At 28.7% G+C, this 17,810-nt stretch overlaps 1 protein-coding gene and 1 non-coding gene across 2 annotated transcripts; one reads left to right on the top strand and one right to left on the bottom strand.

The window, feature by feature from the left end:
• The first annotated feature begins 11,466 nt into the window (after positions 1 to 11,466).
• On the top strand, positions 11,467 to 11,551 carry TRNAM-CAU. Its single transcript is given in 2 exon segments — positions 11,467 to 11,504; positions 11,516 to 11,551. It is a non-coding gene; the product is annotated as a tRNA-Met (tRNA).
• A 582-nt stretch (positions 11,552 to 12,133) lies between these two features.
• Positions 12,134 to 15,458, bottom strand: LOC123211565 (F-box protein At2g02240-like). Its single transcript, XM_044630371.1, has 4 exons — positions 15,189 to 15,458; positions 14,924 to 14,946; positions 12,929 to 13,323; positions 12,134 to 12,204 (listed from the first exon to the last, which is right to left on the bottom strand). Exons 1-4 carry the CDS (start codon positions 15,456 to 15,458, stop codon positions 12,134 to 12,136), a joined length of 759 nt encoding a protein of 252 aa, XP_044486306.1.
• Positions 15,459 to 17,810: the final 2,352 nt, after the last annotated feature.

Here is a 17,810-nt window from a genome sequence, read left to right as displayed (position 1 = left end):
ATTAATTATAATTTAGATATTATTTTTAATAAGTTAAATAGATAAAATCATTTTAAATATTATTTAAACTATATGCATCAAGTTAGGGCTAGTTTTGTTTATCAAAACATTGGTTGAAACGGGTGTGTGTGTAAATATAAAATCTAATATTAACCTAAAAATTAAAGATAAAAAAAATATTTTTGAAAAGTTTGGAGTTTAACTTTGAGTAGTTGACACGTGACAAGTATGAGCATGTCTTTACAGACTTCCACTAGGACCTGAAACAGAGCCAGTCCATTTGAGTCGCAATATATTTGGTAATAAAAATTTATTTAATAATACAAAATAAATGTTATTTAATTTTCAAAATCTATTCGCCAAATAAAACCTTTAATTAAAATTTCAAAATTGACTATTTGAATTATAATTTTATGTACACATTTTTAATTATATCAAAATATGATTTTCAATTAATTATAAATGTATAATTATCTTTTTTCAAAAAAATTATATATCATTAATAATTATATAAATTCATAAATAATAAATAATAAATTATTTTCCACATTTTTTTCCAAAAAAATAATTAATTAATTAATATTTTTAGAAAAAACTCTTGTGTCACAACCATAATACATATATGTTTATCACATTATTAATGGTTTTTTTAATCTAAATATTTCAATACATTAATTATTAATTTTAATTCACTCTACTAAAAACTTATTGTCGGCCTCGCATTTATTTAGTGAATTATCTAAGCTCATAAATTAGCTATAGTCCAAAACCTCTAATAAATATGTTAACTCTATAGATAATTCATAATTGACTTAAGAATAAGTTTCGTTCTACCTTTTTGATTATTTTGTCTTAATATTCTATTATTTAAACCACCGACGAGCTTCACTCATGTCCGACATAAATGAATTCTGTGTCATTTTGAAAACTTGCATTAAGACAATTATTCCCTCATGGTTAAGAAAATCACATGAAATGATCGTCAAAATGAATTAATTCTAACAAATGAAATTATTATTTCATTTTCAGTCCAAGTCTAATACATTGCCATTACCTGAATATGTATCAATTTTCTTACGTAGGAGTTTATGCTTTGATAGCCAAGATAAATTATCTTTTGATGAATTTAGACCATATAACAATCTTATCATGAATGAAATGCTCTTCTTTCATGATTGCAGACTATGGATTTTGTCAACCACTCTAGAATCAAGACTTTTAGGGTATATATATATATATTTTATATGCATAATTTTAAGTCAGTATATGATATCTAATAGGCAATTGTTTGCTTGACATATAATTAATATAAGTGTAAAGAGGACATAAATAAATATACATGCATAAAAAGGCTTCATTATTATATTGTAGCACAAATTTCAAATTTTCACATATAATATAGTAGCTCTAGGACACTTAAGACTAACAAAAGAAGAGGATTACCTTGTGCCTATTTTGGAGGATTATCATGGTTTAAATTAAGTATTAGCAGGACAAGGACATGTGGCTTCTTTTGTTTCCTTGTATATTTTCATCTTGCAAGCAGCTGGAGGTGTGCATTATGCAAAATGAAAAATGACTAGTAAGATATTTCTTGTATACATCACGTGAACAACTCACTATAATCCAACTTGGTTTGATTCTTACTCAAATCTTTTACTCTCTTTTCATTACTTCATGCTCTTACAAGATGGTGATGTTTGTAGTTGGTCAAGAAACAAATTGTTGTGGAAAGAAAGAGAATTCAAGGTGCTGGTGGTGTTGGCACAGGATTAAAGTAGATATGGCCCTTTTTTTTTTGAGGGTGGTAGTGGTGGTAGCAAGGGTAATGTGATGATAGTGGTCTAATGGTGCATGACAACTAGGGTTTAGTGTTTTTCTAAATTAGAGTCTTTGTCTTTTCTTCGACTTTAATTTCACTATCAGATAGTGGTTGAGAAGCACTTCTTAACAAAAAGAGTTTTTAGTGGCTTTTTATATCATTTTTAGTGGCATTTGCAACGCCAATATAAATACATAATAAGTGTTGGTAAAAGTTTGATAATATTGTGGCATTTATTTATGACATTTAGAATTGCCATTGAATTTAATTTTCTTTTTGCCACAAGTTAGTTAACGTACAATTAAACAGCATTTGTTACTGTTAGTAGTCATTTCCCCTATAATTATCCAAAGGCAATGGATGAAAAACAATCCTTCTCCTTTATTATAATCTTATAACCGGCCTTCTAGGCTACATGCCAACAACGTTTGCTACACAAATTACAATAAAATCATTCATATAATTTCTCGTCACCAAATAATGTATACAATTTTGAACCTTAGACAAAAAAGCTACGATGATTAATTATATAACTTTGTTATCTATTACAATGACAATGATTGAAAATGTGCGTATTGAACACATGAAAGGTTTTTATATGGTTTGAACCATTGCTCGAGAGCCTACATTCATAGTTATATTATTGACAACTTTAAAAAAAGTGTTCCGACCTAGCATGAATAATGTTTACAATGAAGATTGTCTTGAAAAGAACTTGATTTTGGAGAGATGTCTAAGAAAGATAGATGAATCTTTTTGAGAGCGCCCTCACATACACACACACACACACACAAAATTTAGTATGTCTAATCTTACCATTTCCATTCATCTATATGATTCTTTATATTTATATTTATAAGATTAAAGGGAAGGATTACAATTTTATCAATTATCATGCAAATTTATATTAAAGATAAACTTCCTATTATATTATGTGAAGAAAAGATAACGATTGTGTCATGATATAATAGAAAGCAATTGCTTTGTTAACATAAGATAAAAAAAACAATGCTAACTAACATGTTATTTCCTTTAAACAAAATATGTTTTCTCACATATCGAGTTTTTAGTTGTTGTTTATGTAGCTAAGTGCTTTTCTGGATATTGTTGCATGAGTTTGTTCAAAGAGGTTTGCCTTACAACAAAAGTCATGTAAATTTTATTATTTTTTAAAATTGTACAACACAACTATCATCTAAGTGTAGTAATAATTAAATGTTGAATGTGTCTCAAACAGTCAAAGGGGTAGAAAGGCTTTCTTAGCATCTGTGGTTATTTAGAAGTTTCGTGAATTAAATAGGGGCAGTATAGTCATTGTTGGAGTTCCTTAACCTAGCTATAAAGCCTTCGTATTCTTATTTTTTGAAAAAGTGTCGATGAAAACCTAAGGGTGAAAAATTCTCTCCTGTTTTTCTTGAGTCCAGTGGAGTTCTCTCTCTCACGGTGGTGCTTGGGTTGTCATCGGTGAAGTTCGGTTAGTTAAGTTTGGTCGTCTGGTGAGAATATTCTGATTGCTTTCGTTAAATGTATTTTCAGGTTAGGTTAATATTATATTAATCTTGTAATCTTAGATAATCTGTTATACTCTGATTGTATTTGTATTTTGATATAGTGAATTGACTAGAGGAATATCTTTGCCTTGGATGTAGGATTTCATTTACAGAATCCAAACTAAGTAAAACTTGTGTATTTTGTATCGTACTATTGTTTGCGAAGTCGGTAATATTCTTTGGGCTAAAATCATAGCAGAAAATATGTTCACTCGATCCATTATATGAATATTTATTAATTTTAAAGAATAAATTGTAATATTTACGATATAAAGCTCTCTTAATATCCCTCACCCGTTAATGATATATAAGATTAGTACATGTTGAAAGTTGTTAGGTATAGCACCATCACTTTGAATTTAATGTAATGCACATCATTTGATCGATTCAAGCCATTTTGTATTTAATGCACTAACGAAGCAGTACAATCTCTTAATGTTAAATATGACCCAGTTTGCCTAATTGAAATGGTGATAATGATTATGCTCATTTACTTATTTTGACCGTTTAAATATCTTATTTGATGGTGGATATGTGATCATAATCAAAAGACCCAAATTTTTTCTCACTTGGGAGACATTCACTCTTCTTGCCACTTCAAGGTAAGAGTCGCTAGAATGCTATACGCATCATTAGATGTCTACCATTTGGCAGCTAGGCGTTATTTGGGATATAATCCTCGAGATATAAGTTTACCGGCATGATAGATACATATCATACAACCGCAGTTATGGGTATGGTCTCCTCAGGTAACCACTGCAAATGTATTTGTTGTTATATGTTCTGATTTATTAATAATCGGAAAAGTTTGCTGACTGCTTCATTGATGTACCGTCGCTATCTAGGTAAGCGATACCTTCAAGGATACGGAAATCTCTCTGGAATAGTTCGTCCATTCTCTATACCCCTATGGACAATTTGATCTTCCACTAACGCCGCACAGTCCTAATCATCCAGCCAGTCCGCTTCATCCATTGCTTGATTATAATATTCATATTGAACTTTAGATATTCACTTTCAATTTACTCATTTTTTTTTTGTATACACTCAAAAATCAGTTTGAGTTTTCTTAATTCACGAAATAATTTTTAAATATTTCGTACAAACTTTTTTACTAGTGTATTTTTTTTTTCTATTTACTTCGTAAACATTCAATGTTATGTTAGCTATATATTTTAAATGTAATATTGCTAGATGTTTCGATTTTGTTACTAATTTGAAGACTGTGCCTGCTAATTGGCAAAATTTCACTAACATTCTTACAAAATTTAGAATGAGAACTGTAAATATAATGTATGATTTTTGTTAAATAAATTAAAGTGTATTATTATAAGAGATGCTTAATACTTAAGGGGTTGTAGCGACCTGTAGATATTATCCGGCCGATTTGTGCATCGGCCAACGCACATATATGTGTGACGAATCACACAAATTTATATGACATCGTCCAACCATTTCAATCAAATTTTGGATGGTTTTCACATTGAAAAACCACCGATGAGAGAGAGGGTGCCAATGATAGGATTGATGACACATTCAATTAAATTGTTGGAAAAAATGGTCGTTGAAAAGAGATAATGTATTTTTTGGGTGTAAGTGTAATGTTTTTGAACTTTGAAGAGATGGTTGTTAACTCTAAAATATGGAAACCTTATATGGTAGGGGTGAAAAAATAACTTCTTAAAACTAAGCTATGAGAGAAATTGTCAGTTTTCAAAATTAATATGAAAAAATGAAATAATTTTTTTTTTTAAATAAAATCATTAAATTACGATTTTACCCTTTACACTAATAACAACATATAACAGATATTGAATAATTGGTGGATGTTTAAGTTTTCAAAACTTAATAGGTAAAAGTTCGAGAATGGACTATGATCAACTTGGTTACATAATATTAAGAGGTCCCATAATTACCCTAATTTTAGTTATTATTTCTACTCCGAAATTATAGTAGTTTCAATTATTCTCCGAGTGAGAAGAAAAGTGGCAATCAACATAGGTTGATTGAATAATTTGAATTAAATTGTAAACATGATTAATTGTTATTGATTAGGTCTTTGTTACATAGTTCACATGGAGCATCCAAGCATCATGGGCAACTATTTAATCATCTACAATTACAAATATGTAAAGTTTCAACCTAAATAATCTTTAATGTCACACTTGTTGCACTTTCATGTAATAGAAATTTTAATTAAAATATATATTTAATTTAATAATTCCTATAAAATTTAATTATATATAAAAAGAAGTTAAGTTGTTATCAGTTTGTTGTGGAAATATTTAGTGGAAATTAAGCCAAACGCCTTTAGATTTCACAAACAACATACCCTAAGAAAAATTACAAGGTGTTCAAATTGGTTTTGTATGTGGTGCCACTATTGCAAAGTTTTTTTTTTTTTTCCTATTTATTAATGAACTATGATAAAACAAGAATTCATTCTAATCCCCCTTATTCAATAAAGATCCTCTTAACATTAACCTTTATAAAGATTTACAAATATTTATAGACATTTACAATCACGTTACCACTTTGTCCAAAGCCCTCTTAACACAACATTGTTGTAGTCACAACCTCACAAGAAGAGTACTCTCTCTCTCTCTCTCAAAGTCAAACACACTAATATTCTTTTAGGATTAAAGCTTATTTTATAGTTTATGATAACTTGGAGAATCAGCTTCCTTGCATTAAGTGTATTCCCTATTTAATGACTATCCCATAAGAGTTCTTTCAAGACAATCTATCTTGAAAATGGAAAAAAATATGAATAAAATAGACAAATATCGCATTCATATTAAGTAGACAATCTATGCTTGTTATGACTAATGTGACAAATATCGCATTCAAATAGACAATCTATGCTTGCTATGATAAAGTTTGGCTACATATATTTTTAAAAATATCCATATATTTACAATTATGCCATTAATTATATAAACAATTTTATTCACAATATTGTCATTATATTATGGGTAAAGGACTATTTCCCACCTAAGTTTTAACTCAATCTCAAAAGAATATTCATGACAATTCAAGAACTCAAATATCCACCTATGAGTTAATTTCTGTTAAAATTTTCTGTCAGAGATAAGGGTGAAATCATTATTTTACTATTAAACTCTGAAACCTTAAAAAACTATATCATTTTACTCCTATAATTTGAAAAATAACTTTCCCCCATACAATTTAGTTTTAAAAACTTACCATTTACCCTAGGGTTTGAAAATTTTTTCTTGCCAACATATCCAATGAGTCATTGGTGATAGGAATGTTAGGAGGACGATGTCTGGATGATGAGGTATTGTCTAGATTGACGACGCTTCATTGTCTAGACACTGTCCTCTTGGTGTTTCGGTCACGGACAACTTGCTAGATTTATTGGCTGAAAAAAATTTTCAAATCCTAGGGGGTATTTTAAAACTTAATTTTAGGGGGAAAAGTTAATTTTTCAAATTATAGGGATAAAATGATATAGTTTTTTAGGGTTTTAGGGCTTAATAGTAAAATGATAATTTCACCTTAGTTTCTAAGAGAAAGTTTTAACATAAGTTAGCCTATAGGTGAGTATTTGAGTTTTTGAACTATCGTGGGTATGCTTTTGAAATTAAGCTAAAACTTGGGTGGGAAATATTCTTATACCCCTATATTATATAGTTAGTTTCATTTTACATAATACATTTCACTCTTTTAAACAAGCATCCGTCTATGCTTTTGCTTCTCTTTTGTCTCTTGTTCATTCTTTTTTCCACAAGATTATCAACTTTCTTCCACCAACATATCATATTGTTATTCGGATATTCCATCAAGTTTGCACCCCTCTCGTTATTTTGACTTTTTGATTAGATTGAACCAGGGTTTGTATTATATTTGGTTGCTAAGTTTTATTTAAATTTGATTTTCGGACTATTTATGAAGCTTATTTAATTGTTTGGTTTGTTTCGAGAGTGATTATTTCAAAGAAGGTTTGTCTATTGTGGATTGTTTTTTGGTAGTTTGTAAGGTGTTTGAAGAAAGTTTTGTTTAAAGTTGTGTATGTGATTCTTATTCTCATTTTGAAATATTGAATCGGTGTCTTGAATATTTGTGGTCTTCCAAGTTAAAATAGTCATTTTAGTGTATTTATATGTTTGTTTTAATTTATATAATTGTCATTGGATTTGATATTTCTTAGATGATTCATATTTCATCAATCGAGCAAACATCCTAATCATTAAATTGATTTATTTCTGGATATAGCTTCAATTAAGTTAATTTTTGTTTCAGCCAAAAGACTTATCCCCACCCAAGGTTTAGTCCATTTTCAAATATCCACACACGAGGTTTCAAAAACTCAATTACCCACCCATCACCTACCTTTTGTTAAATTTCATAGTTAGTTTGTAAGGGTAAAATCCTCACTCTACTATTATATTTAATTAAATAAAATTATATCTAATTTCCCTTTTTAGTTTAAAAAACTAATAATTTTTCTTTTAATTTAAAAAACTAACAATTTCCCCCTTAGTTTAAAAAAATTAACAATTTTCCCCCAACCAAAAGTTTGAAAAGTTGCATTTTTCCTATGCTAGGGTTTACTTTCTTTCTCTTCCTTCTTCGGCGACTGAACTCTAGCCCAGACTATCTTCATTGCATTCTTCTTCCAATCGATGAATAATCGAAGATGAAGAAATCAAATAGACGAAGCTTCTCTAGATCCATAGAATTTTTCATTGAATTGGCTCCAAATGAAGCTTCCATCATGTGATTTGTCTTTGTTCGAAGCTGAATTGATGAAAAATGAAGTTGATTCACATTGTTCGAAGCCAATTCAATGATGACTCTTCGTCTTCATGCTTCGCCAGGCTTCATTGGGCGTTGTTGTCAGCGACAAAGGGAGAAAGATGTGATGAAAATTGGTCTTGGTTGGAGTCGGGCTTTCGGACAAGGAAAGGGAAGAAAGTAAACCCTAGTAAGGGGAAATACAAGTTTTCAAACTTTTGGATCGAGGGAAATTGTTAGTTCTTTTAAACCAATGAGAAAAATGAGATATAATTTTATTTATTTTAACATTATTGATAAAATGATGGTTTTGCCCTTATAACTAACTAAGAAAATTAATAGAAGTTAGATAGGTATTTGGGTTTTTGAAACCCTGCAGATGCGTATTTTAGAAACAGACTAAACCTTGGGTAGAAATAAGTCTTTTGGCCTCTTTTTTCTAAAATTTGGAAGAATAATTGATTGAGATTGAATTTTAGAGAGGTTATTTATAAGATATCTTATTGCATTTGTTAAGAAATACTTGTTTGAAGTTATGGTAATTTTTTTACTTAAAGTGTTTATGATTTTACTTGTGTGAATTCAGTTAAATTTGAGTTTTATTTCATTGTTCATTAGGAAAATCAGTTTTTTGTTATATCTATAATTTATTTTTATTGCATTTTCTTTATTAAGTAATAATATGTTGTTGTTTTGAAATAGCATGGAGAGATTTTTTAAAAGAAAGTCAACAATAATCTAATCCTCTGAATAAGGGGATAATAATGATGATTCAAGTAAAATTGTGGATTTCAATTTGCTAGCTCTTCCTATGGATCTAGGCTTATGACCACAAATTTCAGATTATGATCATAATATTTGAGATCAAATAAGAAGAATATATATAAAAGGGGGTCATTGTCAACTTAAACGCCACAAATTTCCTTTTAGAGATTTTGGTGGATTTTCAAGACAATTTATTGTTTAATGAATTTGATCAATGGCTAGAATATAGTATAGTGAAAGATATAGTTTTTTGTCTTTATTATTATCTTTTTAAGTGGTACATTGGTGATAAAGAGAGTGGTGATCGCTTTGTTGGTCAAAGGCTTTCAAATTGGAAAAAGAAAGAAAAATTGAATGTTCATTTTGGAAGTGCTAATAAGAATGAATTTATTATGGAGCACACGTTACCAGTACTACAACTCTCTCACTCAAAATAACACTTGATAATTTTTTTTTCTAGACATGGGTTGATTTTTTCTAAAGTGCGAAGATAAGGTTATGATGAAGCTAGTAATATGTAAGAAGAATTTAATGGTTTGAAGACATTAATTTTGAACAAAAGTAAATGTGCTTATTATGTTCATTGCTTTGCACATCAACTTTAGTTGGCTCTTGTGGTTTTAGTAAAGAATCAAGATGATATTAATGATTTTTTTAATATTGTGACAATTATAATTAATACTGTTTGTATTTCATCAAAACGTTATAATATTTTTAGAGATAAACAAATCTACAAAGTTATTGAATCTCTTTCATGGTAAACTTTCAAGTGGAAAATGTCTTAATTAAGAGACAAATTTGAAACGTGTTGGTCATTCTCATTAGGGTTCGCATTATAGTTCTTTAATGAGTATAACGTTGTTGTTTTCATTCATTATTGGTGTTCTTGAAATTGTGACAAAAGATGAGACAAATTATGAGCAAAGAAATAAAGTAAAAAACATATTAAAATTGATGTAATTATTTGACTTTGTGTTAACTCTATTTATAATAAAAGATGTACTTGACTTAAAAAAATGAACTTTCTCAAACACTATAAAAAAAAGATCAAGATATTGTAAATATTATGAATTTAGTTGAAACGTGTAAACAAGTTTTACAAGTGATGAAAGATAGTGGATAAGAGACTTTACTAAATAAAGTTTGTTATTTTTGTATTCATAATGACATTGATGTTCTAAATAAGGATGGTAAATTTTTTATTCAAGGGCAACACATGACTCAAGGTATCACAAATATGTATAATCACCGTATTGAAATATTTTATAATATCTTTGATATGTAACTTCAAGAGTTGAATACTCATTTCAATAAAGTAAATATGAAATTGTTTATTTGTTTGATATACTTATTTACAAATGAAAATTTTGTTATTTTTGATAAATAAAAATTGATGCATCCTGTTGAACTTTATTATGAAGATTTTTTTAACTTAGAATTTATGACACTTGATTCTCAATTTGATGTCTATATTTTAGATATGCACTATAGTGTCAAATTTATGGGAGTAAACGAGCATGATGATATTGCAAAAGTGATGTTGAAACTAAGCAAGATAAAATGTTTTTATAAGTTATTTTATTGATGAAATCAGTATTAATTTTATTAGTTGCTACTGCTAATTTAGAGAGGTCATTTTCAATAATAAATTTTGTGAAGAATCATTTGCAAAATATAATGTGTGTTTAATAATTGAATAATAGTTTAGTTGTGTACATAGAGAAAAATGCATATGATAGTAATGATAATGAAATCATTATATAATACTTTCAGAAAATGAAATCACATTGAAGATAATTGTAAATGTATTAGTTAATAAATGTTTTATTAATATTAATATTTGTATTTATTTTAATTTAAAATATATTTATATTATTGCAACATTAACTATTATAAGTTTTATTCTTAGATCGAACACTGTAATTATGTACAAAACCTTTGTTAGAGATTGATCATTGACAAACAACAGTGAAATCATCGTAAACTTTTTCTTTTTTTTAGTAAGAAATTAATCAACATCATAATAAAATAAATAAAAATTTAAATATCTTAAGGTAAATAATAAATAAAATTAGAGTAATAAGTTCACGAAATTATGGTACAGTGTACATTTATTCTATGCCTTCCACTCATTATTTGAGATGTTCAAGTTCTAAAATGAAAGTTTCTTTCTTTGTGCATAAAGTACGCAGGGCAAGTAAAAAGATGCTTTATTTTGCAAAGGCATCTGGAGTATTATTTGTTCTTATAAAAGTCACTTAATGTGGAATAACAAGAGTTATGATATTCCTTGTCATCCAACGGATAAAAATAAATTAAGTTTAAGCACAATGCACAACCATTCATTATTTTAAGCACAACGAAGATTTTATTGGACTTCTGGGCTTTGCTTAGAACGTAATAGTAAAGTTTACAAATGTAGAAGATGAACAGTAGTATTGTTTTAGTAGTCAAGCATGGCAACCATTTAAAAGATTGTTGTGCACCTATCAAGCATTTTTTCTGGGTGTGTTGGCAGCTTTTTGTGAAAAAAAATTAAAATATTAAAAGTGCAAAAGTTGAACAGGAGGGGTGGTGGCGCAGTTGGCTAGCGCGTAGGTCTCATAGCTTCTGAGTAATCCTGAGGTCGAGAGTTCGAGCCTCTCTCACCCCATCTTTTTTAACCACATACCACCACCTCAGAGAAAGATATCAAATAGCACAACAAGTAGGCCCTTTTGTACCATCTGGGCATCGCAACCTCCATGAAAGTCATGAGATGCATACTCTTGTTTTCGGCTTCTACCAAAAGTGCTTTGATCCAGCCCTTGCTGTGCTCAAATTTCCTCAATGCCTTGCAGTGTAACAACATGCCTCCTACCAATCCAAGCATGGCCACCACCGTTTTAAGCATCATCAAAGTTTGAATGGAAATTAGTAATTCGGTTTTACAGAATTTGATTGTACACATATGATTAGACACAACAACTAGAGTATTTGTGTCTAACTCCTAAATGGATTGATAACATTCCATCCTGCCAACCCTCAGATAATGAGTGATAAATAGGTGATGCACATCTCTGATTAGTTGATAGATAATTCAATAGCAGCATCTCTGCATCACTTCATAACAATGCTATTCAGTTACTACTGTTATGAAGTACTTTCATTTCATGTACACAAAACACTTATTATAGAATAAAAGTAATCCATTCATAATATTTGGTTAAATTCAGAACCCAGGTCACAAACAACTTTATGTAGCGGCTGGACAAGCATCAGGCCATTGATATGGCCGAGTTACTTTATTTACCAACTCTTTAGCTCCTGCAATTAGAAATGTTAAACCTCATAAACAAACTGAAATGGTGCATCCTGTCATCTAGTTCAGAACCAGATATATATTCTCCCAAGTGACATCTTAACTTCTTTATTCACCCATTGCATCCTCTCATGCACCCACTTAACAATGATGCACATCTCAAATGCATTGACGTTCCTTAGCAAACATATATCAAAATATTCGTGTTGGGCATCAGTGGTACTTAACAGTGACACATCTCAAAATATTCACGTTCCTTACCATCGTGATGTGTATTCGAGGCATCATTTAGTATCTCAACTATGATGTGTTTTTTGTTATTAAATTTACCTACAATCATGACAACGCAAATATGTTATGGTATAATTAGTTGATTTTTCTATGTTATCATATAAGTTATATGATAACAAATATGTTTTTATCCTAAGTTGCCAAACACTAAATGCATCAAATAAAAGAAGCGCAATTACATCTATAAAAAGTAAACGGTAAATGATTTCATTTTGTATTTAATATTTATTTTACGATAGTGCATCGGGTATTTATACATGTAGAATTAGAGGGATAGTTACAACTAAAAAGTAGAGAGACAGATATAAATACAAAGAGAGATGGGGATATATTGATAGGGTAAGGATAATTAAAGACAATGATTTATCTTATTGTCTTAAAATCATCAATTTCCATTTGTAGAACTAGCCAAACATAAACACAAATAATGTTATTTACCATCTTTAGGCCTGAGCTCAATTCCGTCAACAATAAGGACACGTTTACTGTTCAATCCTTTGAAATCAAAAACACTACAAATCAACATTCTATCATCACCATTTCCATTGAAGAACTCACGCATCTCAATTTCCATCCATCCATCTTCTCTGTTATGAGATAGCGTTGGCTTATTTCTTGGAGGATCTAAATGCACAATGCGGCTCTTCCCATTATCTATTCCGTCTAAATATACACCTAATTTCACAGGTCTTGTTCTAAAACCCGATGTAGATTCAGCAAGCTTAAACAGAAGGTAAGCTCCATAGGTGGTTTTGGGAGGCAAAATTTTGGTTTTTATTTTTCCCTTCACATCAAGCCACAACACAAAATTGAGTTCAGCCACTCCACCTAACCTGCAAATGCAAATTTTAATGTAGTTTAAGAGGTTAATGTCAATTGCATCCCCTGAAATTCTAAATGTTAAAAAAAGGTTTTTCCTTATATTTTACTGTTTAATTAGGTGATGACTCATTTTGACCTCTAAAATGTTAATGGGTGAGTTCTAAAATTTTAAATATTATGCAAGATGAATAACATTTCTTAGTACCAGTGCTACTAAAAATCTGTATATTACTGAAAGTTTAAAATATAGAAAACTTAATAAAAAATTTAGCAGTAAAAATATAATAATATGGTATAACAATGCCGAATAGGATGACATCATTTGGAAGATAAATTTTGGGATATCATTTGGGGTGTATAGGATTTTTGCATTTTTATTATTAAAATTTTTTTATCAATTTTTCTATACATATAAATTATGTAGAAAAGAAGTTCGATACTAGTTTTGTATAGTAAAGATGTCCTAAATCTAAGATATTATAAAGTGAAGAAAAGCACATCTTAATGAAGAATGTTAGAGAAACTGATATTTAATTAATTTCTGGTGAAGACAAGGGTTGTATTCCTCCAAGTTATTAAATTATTTTGCCAGTGCATAAATAATAAATAATTAAATAGTTATTGATTAATGCAATAGAGAAAATATATATTTTACAAAAAAAAAATTGACATACAAATTCTATTTGTCATATAAGATTATGAATCTTATTGGAAATGATTAAGAAAACAGTAGTAATGTGATTTATATAAAATATTAAAAGTTTTATTCATTCTATAAAATAATTTTAAATTTTGATTTCTTTAAATAAAAAATTTCAATCCAAAAAAAAAAACTAAAGTTTAATCCCTTCAATAAAAAAAAAGTGATAATTTGATACCTTCAATAGTTTTATTCAAATAACAACTACATATAACACGTGATGTTATTAAAGTAATTTATCCTAATATTAGTAATTTGAAAATGGGTTATCTAAAAATTTACCCCCTAAAGGGGTTTCAAATTTTTTTTTAAGGTTTAAATATTGACTGAACTCAGCCAATCTCACCATTCTTTGGAAAAAAAGATATGACCCAATACTACAGTCCGGTCTAACACTTATTTTTGGCCCGAATTATATTCCGTTGGATTTTTTTCTTGAGATTGAGATGAAATTTTAACTTAAATTCCTTTTCAACAGGGTGTTGCTTGGAGAAAATTTTCATCCGCTAAGATGATATACACACGTATATAGGGCGTCTTTTTATTAGTTCAAGATTGTACTTGTACACATGAGCCAAGAATTTATTTTGGGGAGGGTTATATTTTTAGGTTTTAATTTTTCATGTCATTATATTTTTTTCCAGATATTTTAATCCCTTTTTTTTAGTTTTGTAACAAAAATTAATATAGATAATGGTTGATAAAGGGGTCCATTTGGTGGTTTTATTATTTAAAATTTTAGAGGGTGAAAAGTTAATGCTCAACCTAAAGTATGATCACATGCTGCATTGCTGTAAGTCAGCTTATAAGTTATGAATTCCCGTAATTACGTAGACGCAGGTTTGGTTCCAAAATGAGCCAAGCAACAGCAATAATAATGTCATATGAATAATGAACAATATAGAGCAAACCTAGATTCTTGCAGAGATGACCACTTCCAGCATTGAGATGAGTCTTCCACTGCTATAGAAAGCCCTCTTTCTCCAACCATTTAACTTTTCTTTTGGCTTTCTTTTTCAATTGCGAAGCTCTGTGTTGAAAATAATATTGATGTTATTTGTGCATTCAGAAAGAAGTAACAACAACATTCATTATTACTGTATAATTAATACAGAATAGATATGTGAGTTTGGAAGGTGATTTAACATAATAAGTGAGTTTACTTAAGTAGCTTACCATAGTACCATTGTTGATGATGATGGGGTTATGGCAACGATGAAGATAAGGATCCTTCCTGGACAACTGGGCAGTCAGCATTGACGGCGTGGCCGAACCGGAAATAATCTCTTGGTAATCAGACGGCAGAAACTTCTCCCACACGGCATCTGAATCCGCAGCTGATTTGAAGACAGTTGACACCACAGCGAATTTGCATGCATCTCGAGCACATGTATAGAAGATGGCATCTGATATGTATTCTTCTGGCAAAATAACACTCATATCCATTTTCCTTCTCTTTCCCACTCACCAAACACCACCAGTAAGTCCTTTTTATATTTTTGATCTGCTGCCAAGGAACAAAGAGTTTTAATTACTTATAGTGCTGTGTAAAGTGCATCAAATATATGTCACACATGAAATCTTAAGTTCCTTTTTCATAATTTTTTTCCTAAATGAACTGAAGTATGACACACAGGTCAATTACATTGGAGCTCTTCAGACTTTAGTGAACATATATAAAAAATATCCATGTTGAACATGAGTAATACTTAAAATATTCAATCAATCTAAGAGCATAAACAAAATTTTCGTAGGAAAAGTTCACCCTCTTTCCTCCATCCTGAGAGTTGAGGCAAAAACTTACCAAACATGAAGACTCAAAACACAATATATAGAATAGATACTTAATTTTAAGGTCATGAAAGATAGACGTATCTAAGAAGTGAAAATCCCTTGCAGTAAGCAGTAGTGGCTGAAAATAGTCGTATCAAAGTAGCGAAAATCTTTCTATTCTTGATCCCAAAATAATAAACCTTAAACTGAAATTCTTCAGCCTCATCTACTTGATTTTCTTATAGCAACCTCATGCAAGTTATGGGGAAAAAAATAGAAAACATCACCTAAATTTTTTTGAGAAAAAAAGAATCAGTTGAATCTTCTGAAACTACTAGATTGATATGGTTTAGTTGTTTCATTAAACCTATCCTAAATTTCGTATTTTTCTTATATCATTAAATCCTTAATAAACTACATAATCATGATTCCCGAAAGATTTTTATAATATGTAAAAAATATTTAAGTTATTAATATATAAATATTGTTTACTTATATCACAAGTTACATTTACATATCCAAACATAGTTACATGAAGTTGGTAGTTGTAACTCTACTTAGTAAATATGCATATTATTCATGTTTTCATATTATTTACGTATTAAACACATTTAAACACATATTATACTTTTTTCATATTAAACACAAATTATATACCGTATTTTATATTTATTGTATTTTTGAATTTTTAGCTAAACTTAAAGTACGAAATTATCTGTTCTATTTTCAATTATTTATAAAAATACTACTGTCATTTAAAAAAAATCTAATAACATTTTTTTCTTAATACTTGATTAAATAGTTTATATCTGAATTGTTACATTGATTTTTAATAGGAGATTCGTGAAAAGTACTAAAATTATTATGATATTGTTGTATTTTTAAAACATATTATTGACGATATACTGTATTAAACTTGTATATATACGTTTTGTACTTTTCACTCATGTGAATTTTAAGGGCCTTTTTTGACAAATGTATTTTTCATTATTCACTATATTATACCTTTATAATTTATGTACTTTTTTCAGTTATTTACAAAAATATCACTACTATTTTAAAAAATCCACCAATATTTCTTTCTTAATTTCTAGCCCTAATTTTGCATTTTTCTCCCATTTGCCTGTACAAAGATTCACTTAAATATAAAGTTTGAAATTCAAGCTTATTAATTTGTTTGTTTTTTCCAACTATTTGATACGTTACTTATTGTACAAAGAATTTTGACTATGTATTATGTTATATTAGGTTTAATAGTTGATTAAATAGTTTACATTTGAATTGATATATTGATTTTTAATAGGAGATTCGTGAAAAGTACTAAAATTTTTATGATATTGCTATTTTTTTTAAACATATTATGAATGATGTGTCGTATTAAACCTATATATGCATGTTTCATATTTTTCCCTTATATAAATTTTAGGGGTGTTTTTTTACAAACATATTTTTTATTATTTTTCGTATTATACTCATATAATTCATCTACTATTCTTTTTATTGTTTCTGTATTTATTAATTAGGGTTGTAACTTCACTTGATTGGTCTCTTTACAAACTAAATAATGTTAAGTTTGTAGTTATATAGTCACTGAATCTATTTTGGATTGCTCTCTTTACAAATTTAATAATATATAGTTTGTAGATATATCTTCACCAAATATCTAATTCTCTAATTTCTTTCTCAAAACATTGAATTTTAATATACATTTCTTTCAAACAATATCATTAGATAATCTACTAGGTTTTTTTTTTTTTAATTAAAACGCAAGGAATTTTATATATTAAAAAATAATTGAGTACCGCACTCTCACCAATTAGAATACCAATATTTCACTTATTAATTGTAGTTTCAATTATTACATCATCATATCATTCATGAATTACATAAGCATGACTAACTTTTGAATTTTGCATTATGAAAAACACTATTTGCTTTATTAATAAATTAAGCAGTTCACTTATGTTAGAAGTTGCGTTTACATATACAAATACCATTATTATATAAATGTTAAGTTTATATTTA

Source organism: Mangifera indica, chromosome 3 (assembly GCF_011075055.1).
Source record: "Mangifera indica cultivar Alphonso chromosome 3, CATAS_Mindica_2.1, whole genome shotgun sequence".
Classification (NCBI taxonomy): Eukaryota; Viridiplantae; Streptophyta; class Magnoliopsida; order Sapindales; family Anacardiaceae; genus Mangifera; species Mangifera indica.
The sequence above is the reverse complement of the archived record's forward strand: the minus strand, read 5'-3'. Positions and strand labels throughout refer to the sequence as shown.

What these genes read in the sequence shown, in the direction of transcription:
- LOC123211565 (XM_044630371.1), bottom strand. Translation starts at nt 15,458, where the DNA reads ATGGATATGAGTGTTATTTTGCCAGAAGAATACATATCAGATGCCATC. An exon ending in TCATCTCTGCAAGAATCTAG is followed by an intron (nt 13,324 to 14,923) that starts GTTTGCTCTATA and finishes TTGCATTTGCAG; the next exon opens with GTTAGGTGGAGTGGCTGAAC. An exon ending in TGAGCTCAGGCCTAAAGATG is followed by an intron (nt 12,205 to 12,928) that starts GTAAATAACATT and finishes TTCTAATTGCAG; the next exon opens with GAGCTAAAGAGTTGGTAAAT.